General features: G+C 43.4%; 1 protein-coding gene across 1 annotated transcript in view; it reads right to left on the bottom strand.

Annotated features, from left to right (window-relative positions):
* PLB1 (phospholipase B1) overlaps window positions 1-26,688 on the bottom strand; it is a 552,393-nt gene that overhangs the window by 174,778 nt on the left and 350,927 nt on the right. The window contains exon 38 of the mRNA XM_078647360.1: window positions 14,595-14,695. Within this exon, the coding sequence (XP_078503486.1) occupies window positions 14,595-14,695 (101 nt within the window). The remainder of the gene's footprint in view (window positions 1-14,594; window positions 14,696-26,688) is intronic.

The raw sequence follows: 26,688 nt of genomic DNA, 5'->3' as shown, positions 1-26,688 counted from the left end.
GAACTATTTATTTATCCTTTGGTATAGTTAGAAAATAGTTCCCGAAATCTGATCAGAACCAGGTTAAGCGGAAAGTAACTCTTCCATTTCCACTGCCCTTGGGTTAAATCCCACCCGGAACCGCACCTCCGGGTAGTTCCGGGTGACTGAGAGGCAGCGCCAGCACATGCGGCTGAGTCTGAGTAAGAAGGAATACAGGTAACGCGTAGCGCATCCCGCCAGCAACACGGGAACCAAACCGCAAGTATGCCTCGCGTCTTGTAACTACTTTTTTCCAATACCTTCCTAGTAATCCTCGCTCGACAAGCCCTCATCCCCGATGAAGTAATTCTTCATCATTGACAAGGTATGCATTAGCGCTCCGCATGGGACACATTGATAGCCTTCCACCACGCACTTCGCAACGACGAGTGTTAGACTTATGCTGAAAATAAAACGAGCATGCTTATATATATTTATAACCACACGTATGATATGCGATAGTGAGTATGGTATGTATGAGGTATGAAAGCCACCACGGACCGACCACACCCAGAGTTTTCACCGTAAACCACGCACTGAGAGAGTACTAATTAAAACTATGGGCACCTAAATATAATACTAGCCCGACCTATCGGAGTATGAATAAGGAAGAGTTGACGCCTGAAATGAGTATGAGATATTACATTGCCATTTACGAGTTCCTAACAAACTATAAGGAACCACTGTACATAATATGTGTTTTTTTCCCGCACCCCATCTCCCTACTTGTTGTTGTGTGTGTTTGTGTGTGTTCTTTCTCCATTCAGGTACAATGAAACCTTGAAACCCGAAGGATCAGGTCAATTTACCTTTTCTTTCTCACTAAATTTGCTTTTTTCACTATTTATTCACCCCCATTGGTCCTGACGAAAGCCTAAGATCTCCTGACTACCAAAGGCTGAAACATGTTGACCTCTTTTTAGACATGAAATGCACTTGAATCCCTTATCAATTCTAAAAGTGCACCATTAATTTTTTAACCAAGTCCGAATCCAGACCTATTAAAATTGTCCAAGTCTGGCTGTCCGGTACTTTTTAAGTCTTTTTCATCACCACAACCCCTCCCCAACTATTCACGATCACTACTGCCTTAAACCAAAGGCAAAACCTCCTGGTGGAGGGTGCACAATACTAAAAATAACTCGATGATTACGCACGCACGTGTAAAATAGCGGGTACCCACTATATACCGCTGAGAAAGAACCATCAAAATGACACGTGTATGAGAGTTATATTTAGGAGATACCACTTCCTCGACTTGTGAAACCTAATGGTTTAAGCAGGACAAGTGATCCTTTCCCATTTGTGATTAGAACAGTTAACTACGGAGACTGAAAGGATCTTCTCTCTACCTCCCCACCCTCTTGATGATACGGCCTTCCATGTCCCCCTGATCCCTTCCATGATCTTATATCGGGCCCTCTTATAGTATCTGCGGTCTACTTCACTCATCAAAACACCTAGAGCCTTTCTCCCCAGTAAGAGTCAAAGATAGTTGGAGGGGTCTGAATGTCGCCCTGCTCTTCCCCTGGGATTGGGTGAGGTTGAAACAGTATATTCATTTGTGTCAGACATACCCAATGATATAGCCTAAGGTTCGGCATAGACAGACCTCCTCTTGCCAATGGTAGTGACATACGGTCTGATCTTACCATACTGCCATATAAACCTTATGAACACCGATTCCAGTTTTCTCATGACACCTTCTTCTAACATCAATGGGATGGCCCGAAACAGATATAGCACTTTGGGGAACATAGTCATTTTTAAAACATTTACCCTTCCAATCAGAGAGAGGTGTAGCACATCAATTCTTTTCAATTCAGCTTCCATAGATGTAACCAGGGGTAGATAATTATCTGCAATGATGTTATCAACATTCGCATCCACTCTCACCCCCAGATATACGGCTGTATCCACAAACCTTTCGTCTACCTTCGTAATGTTTTTGGTCCATATTATTTGGGTTTTCTCCTCATTTAACCGATACCCTGACCGACTCCCAAAGTCCTTGGCCAGTTGGGGCAAAATCGGCATAGCCTGGTGGGGATCCGTAGTTGTTACGGCCAGATCGTCGTCATAGGCTAACAGTTTAGTGGCGAAGCCGTTGAGCACCACTGGGCTGATTAGTGGACAGGATAGGATCTTCTGTATCAGAGGGTCAATGTAAAGGGAAAAAAGATCGGGGAGCAGGGACCGCCTTGGCGCGTCCCCCTCTTAATTAATATTTTATCGAGTACTCGCCCATTACTAGAACCCGGGCCACTGGGTCCCTATACATTGCCTTGATAGCCCTCATGGTTTTACTTCCGAAACCTTTGCCAGCCAAAATACCCCAGAGGAACTCCCAGACCACGCGGTCAAAAAGCTTTCTCCGCGTCAAGGAGGATCATGGCCATCTCCCCCCCCCCCCCCGAGGCTCCATGGGCACCGAACAGCTCATTGGCCCGTCCAGTATGGTCCGTTGTGCCTCTGCCTGGCACGAACCCATGTTGCCACGGGGAGACGAGACGTCCAATGATCCTACCCAATCTCTTAGCCCAGACCTTAGAATATAGTTTTGTGTCTGCGTTGATAAGCGAGATTGGGCGATTCGACCCTGGAATCACCTTGGGTTTCCCTTTCTTGTGAAATATAATGATGTTCATCTCTTTCCAAGAATCTGGGATTAAGCCTGAACACAATATACCATTAAACAGGTCTAGCAAAATGCGGGCAATCTCAGTTTCTAAGCATTTGTAGACCTCCAAGGGGATTCCGTCAGGGCCTGCAGCCTTGCCAGCTGCTAGCTCCTGTAGAGCTGTTATAATCTCACTCAGGGTCATATCTCTGTCCAATTCCTCTCTAGTCTGATCGTCTAGCATCGGGCCTACGTCCCCGCAGTCCAGGTTCTGATCATTAATACCGCCCTCCTCGTCATACAGTTTTTGTTAAAAGTTCTTAAAGACTCTTAATATTTCCTTAGGCTCAGTATATTCATTTCCATCTTCCTGTATGCTGGAGGTTATATTCTTAGTCTTATCCTGTCTTATCAGAACTGCCTGTTCCCCTGTTTCATGGCGCTTTGCCCTAGAAGATTGATATTGACTAGTTTCCTTCTGCGTTACAATTCTCTGTAGTTCTGCCTTAATGCTGGTAAGTCTGCTTTGGCTCTCCTGGCCGTCAACACCTTGTTCGATGTCCTTGATGTGCTGCTCTTCGGCCGCCGCTAGGTCGCCCATAAGACTCTCAATCTCGCTCCTATCCTCCCTCCTTAGCCTTGCTGAGCAACTTATAGATTCCCCCCTCAAGGAGGCCTTATATGCTTCCCATACTCCGTTGCATGATGTACTATACCGATTTGCGTCATAATTTTCTTTAGACCACTTCCTGATCTGTTCCACAAGTCTATTATCAGCTAGTAGTCTCCTTTCAAATGTCCAGCATGCCTCCTCTCTATCTTGGCTGCTTCACAAACCAAAATCAGCGGGTTATGATCTGAAATTGATTTAGGAAGTTTCTTAATGCAGACCTTATTTAACTCAGAAGAGGAGATCAGAAAATAGTCTAGGTTAGTATGTTTCTGAAAAGGGCTAGAGAAGTATGTGAACCCCGGGTTTAGCGGCTCTTTATCCCCCCAAACATCCTTCAGCCCATGTGACCTCATGAGAGCATCCAGAGCCCTGAATACTCTCGGTTTCCGTCCCAAGTATGGTCCCTGTTTGTTCCAATCAACTGAGATATTTAGATCCCCGCACACTATCATGGGGGTGAGCCAGCTGGCTAACTCTCCTTCTAAGAAATCGAATATCTCAGGGTCGTCCTGATTTGACCCATAAACTATACATATTGTGTAGCCTAAATCAAGCTTGGCTATCACTCATCTCCCTGAGCTATCAACTTTAATTCTTTTAGTACCTCCTAAAGAGGGCCTTGCTAAGATAGCAACTCCCCTAACTGAAGAAGTTTGGGAAGAGCAAGCCAGCAACTCGAGACCTCTGATATTCATCAGGTTCCTTTTTGTCCAGGGAAGATGAGTCTCCTGGAGACAAAGTACATCAATATTATTAAATTTGACAAAGTGTGCCAACCGTTGGCGCTTCCTCCAGTCGTTCAGCCCACCCACATTAACTGTACAAATTTTAATGTTTGGCATGTTACTGAGATGTTAATTCCTGAAAAAACACTAGCCTGATCTTGACTAAGCATTTCCCTGGATCCAACAAAAAGCAGCAAATATACTCAAAGCACCAAATTATCTCAGTTTTCAGTTTTCTCCCCAAGCTTCCCACCCCCCCTCCAGACCCCAACCCCCCTCCCCTCCCCTGCACCCTCTCTCGTGAAGCGCTCAGACCTAGTCTGTGCACGTGATGATCACAGTCGGAGCAGTGAAGAATTGTAAAAGAAAACCAAAACCTTTTAACTCGTTACCCCTAAAACCTTCTAACTATATCCGTAACCATCCAATCCTCCAATCCTTTGATATATCATTTGCTAAACCCAAAACACAAAAACACAGCAGACAAGCGTTATGACTAATTAAGTCCCTTGAGAGTCGAGGTACTCTTTTGCTTTGATTTCGGATGCAAAGTACAATGTCCTCCCTTCATTTATTATTTTTATTTGGCCCGGATTGATCAGGTAGGCCTGGAGCTTTTTCTCCTGAAAGGGCCTGATCAGTTGCCTTAGTCTCCAACGTCTCTCAAAGGTCGCATGACAGAAATCCGGGTGAACAAAGAAAGCCACCCCTTCAATAATCCTTTTTGCGTCCGGTCTCGCCTTTTCTGCAATCGCCTGCCTCAGCACAAAGTTACCCAGAAAGATTAGTATTGCCCTGGGTTTATCCCCTTCCTTTGCGTTCTTGTGCATCCTGAAAGGGGTACGGCGCCCGCTGGATTTCCGCGGACCGGTTCAGGAAACGCTTGCTCAAAGAGTTTGATGGTATAGGCTCTCACGTCTGGCCCTTCTCCTCCCTCCGGTATACCCAAAATCCTAAGATTATTCTGTCTGAGCCGATTCTCCATATCTTCCTGTTTCCACTGGATGTCCTCTACTTGGGAGCTTTGAGCCTCGACCTTACTTGTTGCTGCTGCTGCCTCAGTTTCCGTTGAGACAATTCTTTCCTCGAGGTTTGACACCCGGTCCCCTAGACTGGTACAGGCTTTTGACAGCTTTCTGACTGCGCCCTGCATCTTCCTCATGGCGGCTTGGGATTTACGGTTGTCCTGACGAGTTTCCTCCCTATGTGTGATGATATCTTGATGTATTACCTCCAGAAGTGACATCTGAGCGGATTCACCACACGGGCTGCCCTGCAGTGGTATTGCCGATGAATGGTCCCAGCTGAGCTCACTTTGGGAAGGCTCTTGCCCTTTTAATCCAGCTGGGGGTTTGACTGCTGCCGAGGGGGGCTCATGCTCGGGGTCGCTTTCAGAGTCCAGGTTGCTATCCTTCAGGTAGGAGCTATGATCCTCCTCTTCATCATCAGACCATTCGCCCCCTTCTGAAACTGAGAAGAAGCATTCGCTCGGGACTTTCTCCTTGTCTTTCCCTTTGCCAGCTTCCACGGGAGCTTCATTGTTGTTGACCAGATCAGTGCCCAAACCGCCTGCATTAATCGCAGCTGGGTCCGCCCTGATTATGATGCCTGATTCAGCAGTTATTACAGCTTCTTGTTTCCCACCAGCAAGCTCTGACTGTCCATACTGCTTTTGACTGCTATCAGCCAGTCCGATACTTGTGGGGGCATTTATATTTGCATTTGCGGCTGCTTTTCCTAAGTTTGCTGCATCCGGAGCTTCCGTGGTACTTAAAGTGGTTACCTGCACTAGGGGGGCGGCTACTGAAATTTCCGCTTCTATGGTCTTGGCGGGAGGGTTTTCTGCCTCCAAGCCGGCTATAGAGACCTTCTCCTGCCCCTCCTGCCCTTCTGCCTCTTGGACCTGGCCTCCCTCCTCTGGGCGAGTAACCCACTTGGCCCCCTTCTCCTTACCGCCTTTGGTAAATATGTCCGCTATTGGGGCGGTGGCCAGTCTAGTCCTGACAGCTACTTGCTGCTTTTTTGCTGGGGGTGACTGGATTTTCTGTCGATTCTCCGTTTCCTCTGCCGCCATTTCTGCCCATGCTTTCTTTTTGTTCACAGCTGCCTTCGCTCCTGTATTAGTTTTTGGAGCCTTGCTCCTCTTCGCCTCTCTCTTCTACTATGCCACCACGTTTGGGAGCCGCGATCCTTACAGCCTTCTATGAGCTCCGCGAATACCGCACAGCGCTCCGCTCTGCTCCGCGGACCAACTTTGTTGCTCCACCCCTCTGCTCTCGCACGGGTTCGGCAGCCCGACGTGAGAGCAGCCACGGCCAGCGTCAGAGTCCGCAACAGCTGCCCAGCAAACCCGCGGCAGGTAAGGGGAGAAATCATCGTCTTCTTACGAAGCGGGCCGGTTCAATTGTCTGCCGGTTACATTTCCCTAGTTAAGGATCGGGTGGCTGAGAAGTACGGGAAGATCGTGGGGCTCCGTCCTGAACTTCACTGCTCCGCTGTGTTCAGCCACAGCTACGCGGCCGCCATCTTGCTCCCTCGCTTCAGACTTTAACTATATATCGCAATAAATATAAATGTGATTATACATGTAAAATACATTAATCAATGGAGCTAAGATGCATGATTACAAAAAAGTACAATGAGTAAAAGCATGTTAAAAGTAATTCCTGAATAAATTTAAAAAACTGGAATCCTACTTTAACAAAATCCTATGTACATGCCTAATCAAATTGCAACTGTTATCTATTTAATGGTGCAACAAGCTCAGCTAGGACATTGGTAAAAACCAGGGACCAATTACTAAATAAAAAGGAACCCATTTTGATCTTTCTACCATAAAACATTTGTCGCGTCCTAACCATCCACATTATTGCAATTAATAGGATAATAGAGCCCAAATGGGCTATAGTCAATGTGCAAATAACAATCGAGTACAATTGGATGTTCAAACTCCGCAAATAAATACATACCAACACGCTATTTCAATCCAAGTGTATACATAATTACAAAAAAGTGTCAAAAAATCTTAATACCTAAATATATAAAAAAGTTAAAAAACCATTAAATTGGTTGGAAGAGCAGCAATATATAGATATGTTACGAACAACAGGAATACCTATAAACAGGTAAAAAAATCTTCACTGGAATTCATACCATTTGGGATCTTACAATCGAACAGTATTGTATTATATGTCTTGTCTCCAATTTTCGTAGGAGTGCCTCATGGTCACCCACTCTCCTAAGCGGAGGAACTGTATCGATGAAAAAATATTTCAGGCCCTCAGGATTCTGATTATGAACTCCCTCAAAATGTCCTGCCACTGGGTACGCGGTGTCACCGTTGGTAATGGCCCTGAGGTGCTGGAGTATCCTTTTATGTACTGGTAATTTCGTGCTACCCACATAACGTAGGCCGACACTCCAGCATATACACCGCGTACTCAGTTTTGCAAGTCAACTTAGATTGGATGCGAACCGGTGTATCACTAAAGGGAATCAAGTACTCACTTTTGTTAATACCATTTTCGCACGCCTTGCAGACCGAGCACTTGAGGAACCCTTTACTGCCAGATAGCCAGTTTCCTGCTACTCTGATTTCAGGACTACTGAAACCAAACTGTCACTCATGGACCTAGATTTTCTATAGGTGATGCAAGGAGGGTTGCGCAATTGTGGTCCTAAGACTTGATCACTAGAAATCAAAAACCAATTCCTGCGTATAATTCTGCGAATAGCCAGATGTTGATTGCTATAGGTTAATATCAGTCTAGTCTCATCATGTGGTGTGGAAGACACTTGCTCAGGCGACCTTTCAGGTCGCCCTCTTCCAATCTTATTGGCTCTACACATGGCTTTATCTAATACTTCAGACTGATACCCCCTCTTCAAGAATCTAGCCCTACACTCATTCTGACCTAATCTGCAGTCCAAATCTGAGCTGCATATCCTTTTAAAACGCAGCATCTCACCATAAGGGATGCTGCGTATTAGATGGGCTGGGTGATGGCTAGATGCATGTAGCACGGCATTGCCGGCTGTAGGTTTTCTAAAAAGTCTGGTTTCCAGTTCAGAGTTATGAATGTAAATTTCCACATCCCAAAAACATATTGAGGTACAACTCATTTGACTAGTGAATCCCAAATTCAAGGTGTTGCAGTTCAAATCATTGATAAAACTAGATGCTTCATCCTCAGAACCTTTCCAAATTATCAGGAGGTCGTCAATATAGCGAAGCCATTTGACGACCTTGTTGGAAAATATTGAAAGGAGGGATGGCAAGAGGACCTGCTCCTCCCAGTAACCCATATGAAGACAGGCATAACTGGGAGAAAAACAGGCCCCCATTGCCACCCGCCTTACCTGATGGAATACCTGATTGGAAAAAAGGAAAAAATTGTTATGCAAACACAGATCTATCATATCCAACAGCATTGTACTGTGATCATTAAGACACACTGGTCTGCCATTGAAGTAATACTGTACAGCTTTAAGTCCATCCCTGTGATGTATAGATGTATAAAGGGAGGAAACATCGAGTGAAATCAGTAAGTAATCAGGTTGCCATTGGACATCCCTTAATTTATTGAGTAAGTCTCCAGTGTCAAGCACAAAAGCTGGTAGGTTCCTGACATATTCCTGGAGAAAAAAATCCACATATTTACTCACATTCTCCAGGATACTTTTGCGCGCTGATATTATTGGGCGTCCTGGAGGCTTGGTATTATCTTTATGTATTTTCGGGATGAAATATGCTACCGGCATCACTGGATTTGTCACTTTAAGAAACTTGTACTCATCCATTCAAGCCCTCCTTCAAACTCCTTCAAGCCATACGCTTGCTAGCCACCGTGTTCCAGGCCTGTTTGACGACACTCATGTTGGTTCTTTTGTAACAGTCTCGATCATTAAGCTGTCCCCAAGCTTCATCCATGTATAGATTCCTGGGCCACAACACCACATTACCACCCTTATCCGATTGACGGATAATGATGTTTGTGTTGCCCTGTAATTTTTTGATTAACTGATGGTATTCGGCATCACGATAGCGGTGTTGATTCTTGGTTTTCATCTGTTTGATAAACAGTTGCTTCAGCTTAAGAGAGACTTTATCTTGGAATAAGTCTATATTATCTTTCAACATGAGGGGGCAAAATGTAGACCTCGGTTTGAATGTTGTCGGGGCTGTAACAATGTTGAGACCCGTATCTGAGCACAGTGCTGGTACAGCTACCCCTATCTGGATTTGATGAACGATCTGTGACAAATCAGAACTACCTACAGGTGGTGTGGATGATACGATGTTAGAACCAGAACCCACAGGCAAAGTACTTTTTGAGGATTTATTGGAAGCATGATATTTACGTAACTTAAGCTTCCTGGCAAATTTGAAGAGGTCAATCTTTGTATTAGCATAGTCAAAATTGCTGGACGGACTAAATGAGGGACCCAAAGCCAAAATTTCCATTTCTTTTTTAGTAAGCTTGGTGTCAGACAGATTGATCACAGTGTTACTGTCGGCGTGCACTGAATTTAACGCCGCTTCCATTGTTTCTTCTTTTTCACAATCGGATTGCTGCCGCCGTTTGCGTTGCTTGTTGCGGCAGCGCCTGGCCCTATATATATATATATATATATATGAAAACCGCAAAATTGCCCTGAAGCATTCGGGAGAGAACTCGACCATGCCCAGCCCTCCGGCCTCACCATGCAGCCTGCACGCTTCCTCTGTGTTATGGTTTTTGTTGCCGACGAGTTTCAGGGCTCACAGCCCCTTCTTCTTGGGCAGGAAAAATCACACCAGAGATCTGCACAACATGTTCTCCAACTTTATTTAAGTACCATCCCCATCCGTGGGCGTGTTTGCATCGCACTCTCCCTCGGTGCATTTTGGGGGATGGAGTTCATTATGCAGATGAAGTCTCCTTTAAGTAAGTTCTAGCGTGAATTTTCTAATTTCTTTTCAATTGTATTTTTTCTCTAAGTGAGTCTCAGTAAGATGCAGGCAGGCTTATTCCGCATACAGAGCACGGTGCTGTTGAGCGTCCTAAGCTGTGTCGGACGACAGCCTCTGATCGCTGGTGATGGGCATGTTCTCCAGCAAACGATGGTTCCCGTCCCCAAGGCCGGGCAGCCGTGTGTGATTATGAAAACCTCAAAATTGCCCTGAAGCATTCGGGTGAGAACTCGACCATGCTCAGCCCTCCGGCCTCACCATGCAGCCTGCACGCTTCCTCTGTGTTATAGTTTCTGTTGTCGACGCGTTTCAGGGCTCGCAGCCCCTTCTTCTTGGGCAGGAAAAATCACACCAGAGATCTGCCCGGAAAGTAGCTTCAACTACACAAAATCAAGGGTTGATGTATACAAGAATGTTAGAAAGCTTAAGCTCCGAAAATTCCATGCACAAGCAAATAAAAAGGTTCAGAGCGGGACACTGCCAGAGAACACAAGTATTCAAACACCACTCGCTGAAACAAGCAGAAATAGTCAAAACCCTAATACACAGGAGTTGGTGGAAATATTATTTGAAATGGGTCATGAGTCGAATCCAGCCAGGGAAAGACCAGAAGGCGATCCATTACAATCTGAAATTCGATGCGCAACACCATTTAAACCACCTTCAAAGTTCTAGCCGCTCATGGTCAAAGACAACATTGATATGTTCCAGGAACAGGTCATCACTGATTTGAAAAACCTTGAAAAGGCAACTATCAAGGCAATCCCAAACAGCAAAAACAAAAAAGCACTACAATACCATCAACTTATGAAGAAGATTAAGATCAATAAAGAAATTATAGTGCGTAATGCTGATGACAAGGGCGGAAACGTCCTATGGAAGAGGCAAGATTATCTCCTCGAGGGATTAGGTCAATTAAGTGATGAAGCCTGTTACGGCAAAAGCAACAAATCAGTATGGAACAATATCCAAACATCCTACAGAATTAAGTTGATGGCATGGCGGGAACAGGGCATGCTAACTAGTGATGAATTCAAATTTCTATGGAAACCACATCCCACCATCCCAATCCTGTACTTTATTCCCAAGGTTCACAAGGGCAGAGCAAAGTCACCGGGTAGGCCGATTATTTCGGCAAGGAATAGTATTTTTGAGAACACTTCCATTTATGTCGATTTTTTTCTTCAAGAATTTGTTCGGAACTTGGACTCTTACATTAGAGACACAGGTGACTTTCTAACTAAGATGAAAGATTTTGAGTGGGACAGAGAATACCTACTGATCGCATTAGGTGTAACGTCCCTGTGTACATCTATCAAACACAGTGATGGACTGAGGGCTATTAAATACTATTTGGCGAGAAAAGGGCACATATACAATGAGCATAGTAAAATGATCATCAACATGATTGAAATGTGTTTAACCAACAATATTTTCATGTTTCAGGATGTTATGTATCAACAGCTATGGGGTGTCGCCATGGGGGCCAGCTTCTCCCTCAGCCACGCCTGTTTACACATGGGCTGGTGGGAGGAGCAGGTCCTCATGGCAAGATACTCGGAGACATTTGTGAAACATATAAAAAGTTGGTGGAGATTTATTGATGATCTTTTTCTGGTCTGGCATGGCAGTGAATTGGAGGCAAATAATGTTATTGCATTGTTAAATCAGAATGATTTAAATTTGAATTTCACTGCAACAATCAGCCCAACATCAATTACATTCCTTGATGTCGAAATCTATATTGACCAGGATAGATTAGAAACAAAACTACATCATAAGCCCACAGGGGGCAACGCGATTCTCCATGCGTGTAGTGCCCACCCAACCCATCTGGTACATAGCATCCCCTATGGAGAGCTATTGCGCATAAAAAGAATTTGCAGCAACAGCGAGATGGCGCAAATAGCACATGGTGAATGTGTAGCCAGATTCAGAGAAAGGGGTTACAGTGATACATGCTTTAAAAAAGCCCTTCTTAAATGCAATCAGGTGGAGAGGGAAACCTTGGTCTCAACTAGAAAGGATGCCATAACTACAAATGAGACCCCGAATACATTTAGGTTTATCCTAGATTACAACAAAGAACATCTAGCAGTCAGAAAGATTATTAGGAAAAACTGGCATTTCATCAAACAAGATCCTATAATTGGTATGACTGTCCCAAAAAATCCAATGATTACTTACAAACGAGGAGCATCCATAAAGGATACCCTTATGGTGAATGACCAATGTGGACAACAAGCCAAGGGCTCTTGGCTTACACAGAGGAAAGGGTTTTACAAATGTAAGGTTTTCAAAGCCTGTCAACATGGAGTAAACACCACTGAATTCCCTACACCATTTGGGGGACCAAATAGGGAAATCACTAAAAGTCTAAATTGTAAAACTGATCATGTGGTCTATGTGTTGGAGTGCCCGTGTGGATTAAAATATGTAGGTAGTACCACCTTACCTGGACACAAGAGGGTACGCCAACACATTTGAGCTATTAAGAACCACGATCAAGCATACCCAGTGGCCAGACACTTTCATGAACATCATGAGGGCAATTCTAAGGACCTCAAATATTACCTTATTGACTCTGTCGCTAAAAACAAATGAGGTGGAGACAGAGAGAGAAACCTTAGAATATTGGAAATTAACTATATTCTCAGCCTGAACAGTAAGTATCCGAATGGGCTTAACAGCTCAGAGGAATTACATGCTAGCTTACTATGACAAAACAACAACATAGTTCAGTACAATCTAGGTTGAAGAGATGAAAAACCATTAAGGTAATACCTTGTCAATGGCCCACTATTGAGTATCATGAATTGGAAGTTAACTGAATAATTTTAGGAGAATGGGATATTTATGCTCTGCCTGTCCTCAACCTTTGTCCCTAATAAGTATGAATTAGTCTATTTTTGTATATATAACTCTGGTCTACCCCTCCTCCCTGTACTCAAATTTTCCTTTCTATTTTTTACTACCTGTCAACTCACTTTGCACTAATAGACACTTTTCACTTTTTTTCTAGTTTAGCACAAGCCCTTTAGAATAATGCGGTCCAGACACCTTAACAGACCAAAGCTGATGCAAGGGAAATTACATGAGCATGGGATTGGTGTAGACAACGTATGGTTAAATACTAAGGTCTATTAACATGATGTGAAAATAGGTGTATAAATATACAATCACCAGAACGCAGATGTACATATATGATACTATTTATATGAGAAAAGTATTTTTATAGATATATTTATATATATTTATGTATTTATTTAACTTTGGCATGTTCCATTATTTATTTATAATTATATTTATATCAGCAGATGAATTAGGTTGTTTTAAAGGCTAATATGTACATCCAGACCATTGAGCATTTATGCCCCGATGACGGTTTATACATTGAGAATTTTTTGTATATGAGATATATTGGTGATGAAATTTTAGCAAATTTTATTTTGTTGAGATCGCCATTTATGCAGCAAGGTTCTTAACTGTTACCGTACAATTAGGCGCATTTATGCGGAAATCTAATATGTTTAAACCTAACATAATTTCTCATGTTTATAAACCATAGATCAAAATTGTGAAAATTCTGATATTTATGATGGTTTACGTGCAGGACCGCGTATTTGCACATTATATTTGCACTTTAAATGTGACGTGATAGATGTTTAACCAATGAAAACATGTGTTGGTTTAAAAAACAATAAAATGAAAAAAAGAAGAAAAGTGATTACCTATATAAAGGAATGCCTTTGGTAGTATGGCGTCATGTGATCAAGTCCCTCTAGTAGGGATGAAACGCGTCATGTCTGCCAGCGTTTGCTTGTAAAACTGAACCGGCGAATAAACTAAAGGCATTTTAAAACTTGGTGGTTCGTGCTCTTTTGTCTGCATCCTGCGAGGGAAAGAAGCAGCAGTTTCTCGGTGATATATATTTATATATATATATATATACACTGAAAAAAAATGTCATGCACAAACTAGGCAAAAAAGAGCACTGTTTTAAAAGTTTCGTAGAGATTTGCCAATGGAACAACCTACATCGCCACAGACACTCTCAATCTGCTCACCTCAAATGTCTGTTTTTTTATAACAGAGTTTTTAAACATTGGATTAGCCCAGTGAAATCCATGCCAAGCTAGAAAGTGACATAGGTTTTTAGCACTCCTGGCACAGTATAACAGCTTTGGATGGGTATAAAAGCATCCAAGCCAACCTGGAAAGTATAAAAGCAACCCCTGACATGTGTTTCACTCCAATTAGAGCTCTTCAGTGAGGTTTGGCTTTGTCCAGACACACAGGAGCACCCAGTATAAGTCAAGACAATACTCTTTCAGGCTGAGAGTGCCACATATATTATGAAAAAAGGAAGCAGGGAATTTCTGGGTAGGTTTGTCACAAGGAAGGACTACGTATTTCTCAATGGTGGGAAAGAGTCCTACTGAAGGGTTTTCTCTTCAAGGGATAGTATTTGTCATGTGGGGATTAAAAAAAAAAGTTACACAAGCAAATGCATCTTTAAGGCAATTCTTACTCTTGAGGATTGTCCACTTTGTGAAACAGACCTCAAATTATCAGAAATGAAGCGGACATGAAATAACTCACCTAACTAAAGTTCTTGGGCAGTTGACGCGGTCATCGGACATTACCTGCTTCAAGGGCATGATGTCCATAACTTCTGCCAGGTTGACAAAGGCTTTTGGGACCTGCAGGTATACATGGAGTTAAAAATCAGTAAGGTTATCATTCACAGAAAAAGCAGACAATACAAAAAGTCAATAAATGCAGCATATGTGACCATGTAGGTATACACGTCACAGTTATAATGATGCAACATTTTAACAACGTTAGTCTTGTGTTGTCCAGGATATTCCTTTTTGTTGGTCTGGACTAGAGACAGGCTTGTGTGATGAAAAAAATCTTTAAAAAAATCTTTATATGGCAGTTGCCGTTGGGTAGTTATTGTTACGTCAGCTGTTCCATAGGAAAACCGTTTTTTGTGTTGCAAATAACTCCACCACAGTTTAGACAAATCTCCATGAAACTTTCCAAAACGTTGTTACTTTTTTACTAGTTTGTGCATGGAAATGGCAGAATGGATTTACACCAAATCTATACTAATATAATAAAGAGAGAGCCCAAACATTTGAGGCGGGTAATCTCAGGAACCACAGCACCAATCACAACACCCAATACAGCGTTGGAAAAAGCAGTTGCAGCAGAAGGACATAGGCTATGCAGATGCCCACCATATACATTTAAAAGGTCAAAGAACTGGGCCAGCAAAGTAGTCCCTTGTGGGCGTGTCTGCGTTGTGCTGTGGGCGTGTGCTGGGGGCGTGACAAACGCTGTGGTACGTTCCGCCCTTCATGCCACGTCTCATATCGTGTGCTAATCTCACCGTGCTCACTTTAAATACCCCTGCACCTCATAATCATAACCCACCCTTACTCCTTAAAATATCCAAACACACTTAAACACTAACCCATCTTAACCCTATAAATATACCCTGTACCCCAAAACCCAAACCTATCCCTAAACCCTAAAAATACCCCTGTACCCCAAAACCCAAACCTAGCCCTGAACCCTATAAATACCCATGTACCTCAAAACCCAAACCTACCCCTGAACCCTAAAAATACCCCTGTACCCCAAAACCCAATCCTAGCCCTGAACCCTGCTTCCATTATCTCTGTTCATCCCTACCTCCCCTACCCTGTCTTTGTGAAGCGCTCTGATATCCGCAAGGATCTTGTTCGCGCTATATAAAACTTTGAATAAATAAATAAATAAATAAATAAATAAACCCTAAAAATACCACTGTACCCGAAAACCACCCCTGAACCCTAAAATACCCCTGTACCCCAAAACCCAAACCTAGCCCTGAACCCTTAAAACCCCTGAACCCTAAAAATACCCCTGTACCCCAAAACCTAAACCTAGCCCTGAACCTTAAAAATAACCCTGTACCCCAAAACGCAAACCTACCCCTGAACCCTAAAATACCCCTGTACCCCAAAACCCAAACCTGGCCCTGAACCCTAAAAATATCCCTGGACCCCAAAACCCAAACCTAGCCCTGAACCCTTAAAATACCCCTGTACCCCAAACCCAAACCTACCCCTGAACCCTAAAAATACCCCTATACCCCAAAACCCAAACCTAGCTCAGAACCCTAAAAATACCCCTGTACCCCAAAACACTAACCTATCCCTAAAACTACCCCTGTACTCCATAACCCAAAACTATATCTGAACCCTTAAAATACCCAAACACCCCAAAACATATACCTCAGTACTCCAAAGCATATACCCCTATACCCATACTTACCTTATCCAAACATTTAAAAAAAACATGCTTTTACCATTCATGCATTTACAACGAATTTCGTTGTAAATGTATGCGTGGTAAAAGCATATAAAATGTAATGCCATGCGTTATAATGGCATTGCGGAGTCATGGTAGTTTCGTAATGAAAGTATGCGGAGTGATGGTATGCGGAAAGAAAGTTGCGGAATAATGGGTGTTTACCCTCCCCCGGTAAGTACATTGGTGGCACGGCGGCCCACATCTCCAGCAACATACTCATATTTTTTCACCACCCATTTGAAAAATGCACAGGTCTCTCATTGATGGCCAGCACCGACATACACTTTTAGACACACCTCCCGCCACAAATTCTAGAATTGTGAACGTTAGAGCTGGGGAGCTACGTTCGAATCTCGGCATCAGCTCAACATCCTGTGATTCCAGGCAAATCGCTTTGTCTCCCCGTGCCTACCACAAATGAATGTGTTCTTCTGTAATGTAAATTGTGCTCATGCCATGTTGTCGAGTTCGCGCTATATAATATTGCAAGGAAAGATAATGTAGGGAAACTCGAGTTCACACACTACTGGACGCGCACTCTTAAGTGCATCAGCAGTGCACTGTGAATCGGAGCGTTTCACAGGCCTGTCACAGATAAGAAATGCTATCAAAACGAAATCCTACAAAACAATATACTACTGGCCGGCAGCAATTCATACCCGGACAACGTCGGGACGGGCTGCTAGTTAGGTATGAAGCTAGATCTTGGTATGCAGATCGTGCTTTTTGTGATTTGATGTAAATAGGTTTTGAGAAATTAAGGTTAAAAAAAAACAGAAATCTGAGCATTTGTGTCCCACAAGAGTCTCAAAAACAGAGTTGGCCCAGGGACCTTTATTTCCTTTGGGCCATCTCGCTCCCGTGGGAGCGGGTACTCTGATTGGCTGCCAGCAGCAGGCAAAAATGTTGCTGGTAGCTATCACAGAACTCAAGGACTTGGGGCCATATGTATCAAGCTAATTAGCATTCGCAAAGGCCGAAATTCTGCGAATTTCGGCCTTTGCGAATGCTAATTAGATAAATGGTATGTATCAAACATGTTTGATGCAAAATAAGGAATTGTAAAATTTGCTATTCCTTATTTTGCGATTGCACTTAAGGAATCGCAAATTTTGCGATTCCTTAAATGCAATGTATCAAACAAAAAATATTCAAAAATTGCCATTAAGGATTCGCAAATTACCACCAACTTCTAGTTGGTGGTAAGTTGCGAATTCTTTTCAAAACGTTTTTTTACAAAAAAACACAGGTGCCATATGACGCCCATACATGCCCTTAGGGCATGTATGTGCGCCATATGCCCCCAAATGTCTTTTTCAGGGGTGCAGCAGGGTGTTCTTGAGACACCCCTGCACCCTTGAAAAAATTCCTAATTTGCGATTAGCAAATTGCTAATCGCAAATTGCACTTTCATTCCTATGGGCCTCCTCGCCCATGGAAAAGAATGGGTAATTTGCGATTAGCAATTTGCTAATCGCAAATTAGGAATGCTAAGGAATCGCTATTGAAAAGCGATTTTGTACATACATACCGTTTTGCATTTCCTAAATAGCGATTCCTTAAAATTCGCTATTTAGGAAATGCAAAATAGTTTGATGATATATATGGCCCATGGTCCCCTGTCTTAAACATGTAAAAAAACATAATATAAGGGGAAGGGTAGAGATACCCTGCCTTCCTTGGCCCCATGGGGGAATCATCAGTGTCTGCTGCAATCCCGTGTGACTCCCATGGGATCGAGAAAAAAAATTCACCAGCAAAATGGCGCCTAGGGTCGCTTTCTTTTATTAAGGGCAGAGGGCACGCGGCCAACTACACAAGCCATTATACGCCCGGGGATCCCACCCTGGGCTGAAATTAACAAAAAAGGGGGAGGGGGCCGCAGGCCCCCCAAGCCATCACAGGCCCCGAGAAGCTCACCCCATGGGCTGAAATTTCTTAAAAAGTGGAGGGAAGGCACCCTCTCAGAGCCTCTAAAGGCCTAGCGATCCCATCCACATTGCCGGCTCACATGCCGGGGAGCCCACTCCTGGGACACAGTGGTTTCCCTGCCTTAAACCTGTGTTTGCTCCTGCTTAGCTGGAGCATTGTTTAATCTCTCGTCACACAAGGGCAAACACAAACTCTGATCCCAGCTGGCATGAGCTTTGAAAATGCTTCTGCTGGCTGGGAGCATACTGTTGATCTGTTTCCCTGCCTGCACTGATGCAGGCAGGGAAATGGATCAATAGTTCTGCCCTGAGGTAGCAGCAGAAATAGCTGCTCCCTGCTTGTGGGAAAAATGCCAGCTCCTGCAGCATGCAGCGGGCCGGCTAGGGTTGAGGGGGCCTTGGGGCTAACCCCGCAGCCCCAAATGAGTGTATGGTGGGTGCTCTGGGGTGGGCACCAAGCCACCCACCTTTAAGTAATGTGGGCCCCTTTATTTTAAGCAGTGGCCCTGTGAGATGGGGTCCCAAGGGCCTAATAAGGCTTGGTCAGGGGAGCCGCGCAGTCCCTGTCCCCTTTAATAAAAAAAAAGCCACTGGGGGATGGGGTCCCCAAGGACTAATGAGGCTCTGAGAGTAGGGCCATACGTTTCTCCTCCCCTTTTTTAATTATATCGCTCAAGGGAATGGGATCCCCGGGGCCTTATAAGATCCCCTTTTTTCTTGTATTTGGCACCAGATGGAGTCCCAAGGGCCCGAAGGGGAACCTTATGCTGCGCACAGCGAAGTCCGTCCTCAGCGTGGGTTGGCTGCCAACTGGAGATGCCCGGAGGTTGGCTTTACATATGGTATTAAAAATATTACTTTACGTTAAAAGAAAACTAGAAATCCAGTGAAAAGTTTAAAGGCTAAAGTAACATTATATTTAGCTGTGGTAAAAATATCTGTTTTTGTATAAAACCCCCCTTAGAAATTCACTGAAAAAAACAACTTAGAGTTTTGTGTCGCACATGTACCACATTGTGTGGTGCAACGGCGATGCAAGCCTCCCACAAATATGCCCCCAAGTATTGTAAGAAGCCTTAAGTTATTAGACAAAATTGTCCCAGCGTGGCAATTTCCACATAACATATAAGACTGTGGGCCAGATGTAGGTCACCAAATACCGGTCGGTAACGGCCGATTTTGGCCGTTACCGACCGGTATTTGGTGATTAAGATGTAGGGGGCCTATATTTTACAGAATCGGTAAATTTACCGATTCGGTAAATTTACCGATTCTGTAAAATACCGAATCGGTATATTTACCAAATGGGTCAATCTAAATGTAGGTGGCACTGGAAACAGTGCCACAGGCCCCTAAGAATTCGTTATTTACCATGTAATACTATTGCATGGTAAAGAACGAATGTCTGTGTACATGCACATCTGTGCATGTACACCTGTGCCATGTGACACACATACATGTCATGTGACACACATAAATGCCCTGTATGTGTGCTACATGGCACACAAGCCTGTATCTGGGGTGCAACAGGGTGTCAAAGTGACACCCTGTCCCCCTTGTAAATTCGGTAATTTTACCGAATCGGTATTCACCGATTCGGTAATTGACATTGGTTCCTATGGGCCTCATGGCCCATAGGAATCAATGGCAATTAGCGAATCGGTAAATACCGATTCGGTAATTACCGAATGTTACAGATTCGGTAAAAAAATCGGTAAATATACCTACATTGCATTTCCCGATTTGTAAATACCGAATCGGTAAAATTCGGTATTTACGAATCGGTAAATGCCATTTACCAACATCGGGCCCCTAGTGTACCAGGTACTAACCAATGCACTAGTGCTTGTTTAGCTTTAGTAGATGGGCTATCTGTAAAGTGTTCAACACATTATGATGGCTGCAGGAAGTATGACCTTGAGCACCTTTTAGTCCTTGGTTATTTTAAGTGAATAGTGTATTTTTTTGACAAGTGTTGCATTGAGTGTATACTGTTCTTAGTAGATACTTTTTAATATTTCTCACAAGAGTTTCACTGTCTGCAAACAGTGTGGCACTGAGTAAACTCTCTCCATAGAGTAAACCTTGTTTAAAGTACCCACTTTTCTATTCATATCAACTTAATTTTTCAATGTAGGTTTGGTGACTGAGATGTTTGATTCAGATAAAGGTTGTTCATAGTAGGTTATTAATTTTTGAAGAGTTTTAAGAATCTTGAGGGACTTGGATTTCCCTGAACTGTGTGCAATACGGTATTATCTTTTATCTATGTTTAATTGTTAATGAGAACTAGGCTGCCCGTAAAGTGTATGGTATAGGGTTAGTGTTGCATATAACCCATGCTTTCTACACCCATGGGAGTTGTATCTGTGATAGCATTAATGATGCTTCATATTATTCTGAGCTATTTTGTACTTACTGTCAGGCCTTTAACGCCGTACTAGTTTATTGAGCAATGTGTACAAAAGAAGCTTGGATTATGCCATCAGTGATGTCATTTGAGATGTCATCAGTGATGTCATTTGAGATGTCATAAATTATGTCATATAACATGTCACAAGTGATGTAATGTGAGGTCATAAGAAGTACATGGCGGAGTCGCAATTTATAGTTAGCTCTTCTAACTGTAACTGGTAAATTTCTGGGTTTTCTTTTCATAACATTAATGTTTTATATATATATATACATATATATATATGTACACACACACACACATGTCAGAAAGGTATGCACTGTATAACAACTGTGCCATGGTGCTTATACAGTGAATACCTATATAGCTATATTACAGGGGTTCCTCACATCCCTGCCATGCAAGGGCAAATACAGGGGTTTCCTTACGTGGGGCTATCTATCTATCTATCTATCTATCTATCTATCTATCTATCTATCTATCTATCTATCTATCTATCTATCTATCTATCTATCTATCTATCTATCTATCTATCTATCTATCTATCTATCTATCTATCGCACAGCAGCCAGGGTGCCTAACTTTGGACCACAGGGTTCACAGTTCGATCCTTGGTGCTGGCGGCAGGTTAACCCAGCACCATGTGACTCTGGGCAATAGCTTGCTTAATCTTCCTGACGGTCCCCAGTGCCGGAACACCTCTCCGGAGGTAGCTGAGCTCTTTACAAATACTGGTATTTCATCTATCTATCTTGATGAGGCATCGAAGTTCTTTATGCTGGGCAGCACACTGCTCGAGAACCCAAGGTTAGTGGTTAGGCCAGTGTTATTGGTCACTGTTAGTTATTGGGATTAGTCTTATGCACTCAAAGCAAAGCACTTTATGCAGTCATTATAGTTTATTTGTCATGGTGTAAATTAATGGTGGTTAGTTGAGATCATTAGTGGGTGAAGTGTGAGGTGTAAGGTCAATGCATATGGTTGGTGGGATTAATAGATGAGTTAGAGAAGATTAGATATTGTTAGATTGCTTAGGTTTGACTACATAGGAAGGAGGACAGATTGTGATCTTGTAAATGAGCTGTGGGAAATGTTCAGAAATACATTAATATATATATATATACACATATATGTATGTATGTATTATATATATATATATATATATATATATATATATATATATATATATATATATATATACATACATACATGCAAAAACAAAACAATAGGTGGAGAGCAGGTCCTATATAGAGCACCTTACAACACCGACAACACTGAATTTGCTCACCTCAAATGTCTGTTTTTCTTGCAAAGTTTTTAAGCATGGGAGTAGCACAGTGCCATCCTCGCTGATCTAGATAGAGACAAAGTATTTTTCCATTTCTACAGCACAGTCTTTAAGCATAGGATTAGGTCAGTGCCATCCACGTTAAACTGTACAATGACAAAAGCCTTTTACCAGTCCAGGCAAAATATTACAGCTCTGGATTGGCAAAATGCCATCTAAACCAATCTGGAATGAATAATGCAACCCCCAACACGTGTTTTGCTGTCATTGCACTTCAGAGAGGTGTGGTTTTGTCCACACACAAGGGAGCACTTAATATAAGTCAAAACAATACCCTTTCAGGCTGAGAGTGTGCATACGTTATGCAAAAAAGAAGCAGAGAACTCTGGGTATTTCAGAAATTTAGATGGAGAGCAGCTCCTCTATGGTGCACTCTACAACATCAGCGACACCCTGAATTTGCTCACCTCAAATGTCTGTCTTTCTAGCAAAGTTTTTAAGTTTAGGATTAGCACAGTGACATCCATACCAACCCAGAAAGGGACAAAGTATTTGGCCATTTCTACAGCAAAGTCTTTAAGCATAGGATTAGCTCAGTGCCATTCATACCGAGCTGTACAGCGACAAAAGTCTTTCATCACTCCGGTCTTGAGTGACTCTTACAAGAGGGCCAAATTAAAAATAGAGCGTTCTGATTGGCCCAAGCAGCTTTACTTCCCTTGGGTCTCTCACTCCCGTGGGAGTCAGACTCCTGCGAGAAAGAGAGCACTCTGATTGTCTGCCAGGAGCATGAGAAAAATGTTCAGGAATCAAGAATTTAGTCCCCTGTTCCCCTGACACCCTAGATCAATTGGGCAAAAAAAAGAAGAAAAAAAAGGCAAAAATTGCTGCGTGACCGTGAGACTCTTGCAGGATCAGAAAACAAAATGGTGTCTGGGCTGCATTTATTTATTATAAGCCCTGAAGGAGTCTACCACCGGGACTGTGTTCATAAAGGTCCATGAGCCTCCAGTAGCCCCGGGGAGCCCACCTCCTGAGCCCAAAACCATGTTTAAGGGGGAATGCTCAGCCCCCTCCACGAGCCATGACAGCACCAGGGGAGCCCACCCTCAGACCAAGCATTTATTTATGGGAAGGGGGACATGCAGTCCGCTTCCCTGAGCCATCGGGAGGGCCCAGTGAGCTCACCCCCGGGGCCAATAGCAATGTTTATGGGGACAGGCATATGCGGCCCCCTCCCCAAGCCATGAGAGTCCCTGGGAAGGCCACCCCAGGATTGAACACATTATGTATGGGGAAGGGATGCATGGCCCCCTCCCTGAGCCATTAGAAGCCCCCAGTGGCCCTCCCCCTGAACAAGTTATTTATGGGGAGCGGGGCACGCACCCTCCTCGGGGCAAGCTCAGATACTATTTTCCAGAGAGCCCACCCCCAAAGTCATAGCGGTTTCCCTGCCGCAGTGGCGCGGGCAAGGAAACCTGTATTTGCTCTCACTTGGCGGGAACATTTTCAAAACACCAAGTCTGATCCCATCGGGCAAGAGCTTCAAAAATGCTCCTATCCACTGGGAGCAGGCCTTTCATCTTTTTCCCTGCATGCACTGATGCGGGCAGGGGAACAGATGAAAATATTGCTCCCGCCCTCAGGGAGCAGCATTAGTAGCTGTATGTGAGGAGCCAGCTGGGGCCATGGGGGCTCCTCCCGTGGCCCCCAACGAGACTAAGCTGGACTATTTCTACAGTAAACCTTCATGCTCCCTTGGTCCTTTCTTGTTGTAATTGTCAATAGTCAAGTGTCTTTTCTCACTTTCATTTGCCTGAATACCATTAGTTTCTAATGACACTCGTGAATGTCCCGGTCCTTATAATGTTCCAAAAGAGGATACTAATTTAAACTGCCTAAGCAGAACTTTGTTTAGCCAATATGGAACCAACTAATTAATGACAGAGCTCTTATGTTATGGTATATGATGTCATGTTATGTTATGCTATGAGATGTGTATAGCTCATTGGACTGAACTTACCCAATTAGATATACTTTGTTGGCTCTCAGGTTGCATTTATGTTGGGAGTGGCTTTTGAAGCAAATATTACATTCACATTTGCAAAAGCAAGAAAATATACATAAAATATGGATGGCTGGCAGATCCTATAATGAAAATATTAAATATTGCCTATACTGAAATAGTATATTCAAATCAGAAAAATATTCAGAAACAAATACACCTGAATTATTCCTGAAGTATTCCCGAATTAACGGCATTTCAATGAATGCATATCCTAATTGTGTGTGTGTGTGTGTACCCTCTAGTCTGGCAGTGCCCCTACCTAGCAACAACCCGAGCTCTGGCATCTCAGGGCACCTCATGCCATTTGCAGCCCCAGCACAGAGGACCATTCCAAGGATTCACCTGGGGCACCTCTACAAAAACATTGCCCCATTGTCGTTAGTGAGGAGCTATTCATTTTTTCCAGGGCCCTTCTAAGTCGATTCTCGTGCATAATACTTGAGTGGGAATTTATTTGGAACTGACAGTAAAAGGAAGTGGATTACAGAGATGAAAAAGCTAAATGGATCTGTTTTTTCAACGCTATAATTCCCAAGGCTTTTCAACTTATTGTCAAGTAAACCGTGCTGGGAAATGTACCATCTTGCGACGGATTTCTCGACGTTTCGGTGCTTTCTTGGGACCTGGCACCGTCCCCAGGAGAGAGTTGTGCAATGTCTCTATGGTGCGATATCAGTTCATGGTCCGAGACAAAAAACAGGAGGACTGACAGCTTTGTGTATGTGTGTGTTTAGGTGCAGTATGTCTCCTTCTCCTGAGACACGTGCGGCGTGCATCAGATGCAGTTTTTTCATCGACACACGCGTGGTTCGCTGCTGTGCAGAAATGAAGCGCTGGGGTACTAACTGCGGCACTATTAGGAGGGGTCCTATAATACTCTCCTTTGTCACAGTGCCTCCAAAATGCCCATGGGCGCGAACCCTACATATGGCCCTGGATAGCCGGGGCCATTGGGGGAGTTTAAGGCCCACTCACTACACTTTTAAGGCCCACTCACTACACTTTTAAGGCCCACTCACTACACTTGCCACTGGAGCGCAGCGCGAGACGGAACATTTTGTCCAGAGCTGCCCTATGTTCATTTCTGACCCTGGAAATATTGTGCCTCCTCCATGGGTGTCATTTGGGCGGTCACCTGAGGTTCACAGATGCGACCTTTGGCTTGCCCTTCGCGACCCCTCTCACATCTTTGCGACCCCTGACCTCACGGGGACACAATCAGTGCCAAGAATACAGGGACGACTCATTATTATCGGCCTTGTGGCTCTTCCTTCCTTCTTTTTCTGCCATGTTTTATTAAACTAATAGTGAGTAACAATATCAAATGTATTATAAGTATGATAAAAATGCCTTTAAGTGTGTGTTGAGTTTGTGGGTGGGAGTGTGTTTGTATGAGAGAGAGCATATGTATATGTGGGCGAGTGTGACTATAAGTGTGAGCATGTATATGTGAGTGAAAGTGAGTGGGTGAGAGACAGTGACAGGGTACTGAGTGAGAATGAGTGAGATAGTATGTCAGTAAGTGAGTAAGAGTAAGAGTGACTGTAAATGAGCGAGAGTGGGTGAGTGATTATGAATACAAATGAGTGAGGCCGTGTTAGAGAGTGTGATGGACAGTGAGTGACAGTCACTGAGTGCATCTGTGAGTGAATCTGAGTGACTGAGAATGAGTAAGAGTGAGTGCAGGTGAGAAAGTATAAGTGAGCGAAAGTAGAGAATGAATCTGTGAGAATGAGTGAGCCAGAGTGAGTGAGACTACTTGAGAGTGAGAGACAATCAGGGAGATAGAGTAAAAGTGAGATATTGTAAGAATGTGTGAGCATGAATGAGTGAAAAGATTGAATGTAAGAGGGTGAGAATGAGTGAGTGTGAGTGAGAATGAATGAGAACGACTGTGAATGTGTGTGTGTTAGAGATTGTTAGTGTGAAAGTAGAGTTCTGCTTGCAAATTGACTCTTCTCCCCATCATACTGAAGGCAATTCTTGGTGTCGGAATACTGGAATCAATACTTAGCATAAAAGGCACCTGTGACAAAACACTGGCACTAGCATGCTGGAGATAATTCCTGGCATAATGGCCACCCATGGTAAAGTACTGGTTCTGGCCTACTAGATGTAATTCTAGGCACATGGACACCTGTGAATAAAAGATGGCTCTAGAACATTGGAGGTAATATATTGCAAAATAATACCACTAGCTCATTGTATGTAACGTCTGCTCTAAGGGGGCACCCCTGGAATATGGGAGGCGACCACGTAAAAATGCTGGCCCTCACACAATGGAGATCATTTTGGGCATATGGGAAAAAAACTGGGTCATCTCCTAGGGAGAGTCAAGTTTCATTGGCTTGGCACACAATGAAATGTCTTAAATATATAATGAGTGTCTCACAGAGTGTATTGCTTTTAGCAACTTTATTTAAAAATTGAGGTGTAAAATGCACCTTGTGATCCATTTTAAACAACATTTTTCTTAATTGTGATCTCTCTGAACCAGTCTAGAAAAGTTCTGGCTCACTAAGTTTGTGCGGTACAATTCAAGGCACGTGTCATGCCACATCACTTTCAATCATGTCAGCACCCTAATATAGGTGGTATCTAATATAGACATGTGTCTGTGTTGTGTTGTT

The sequence above is a fragment of the Lissotriton helveticus genome, chromosome 6 (assembly GCF_964261635.1).
Source record: "Lissotriton helveticus chromosome 6, aLisHel1.1, whole genome shotgun sequence".
Lineage (NCBI taxonomy): Eukaryota > Metazoa > Chordata > Amphibia > Caudata > Salamandridae > Lissotriton > Lissotriton helveticus.
The sequence above is the reverse complement of the archived record's forward strand: the minus strand, read 5'-3'. Positions and strand labels throughout refer to the sequence as shown.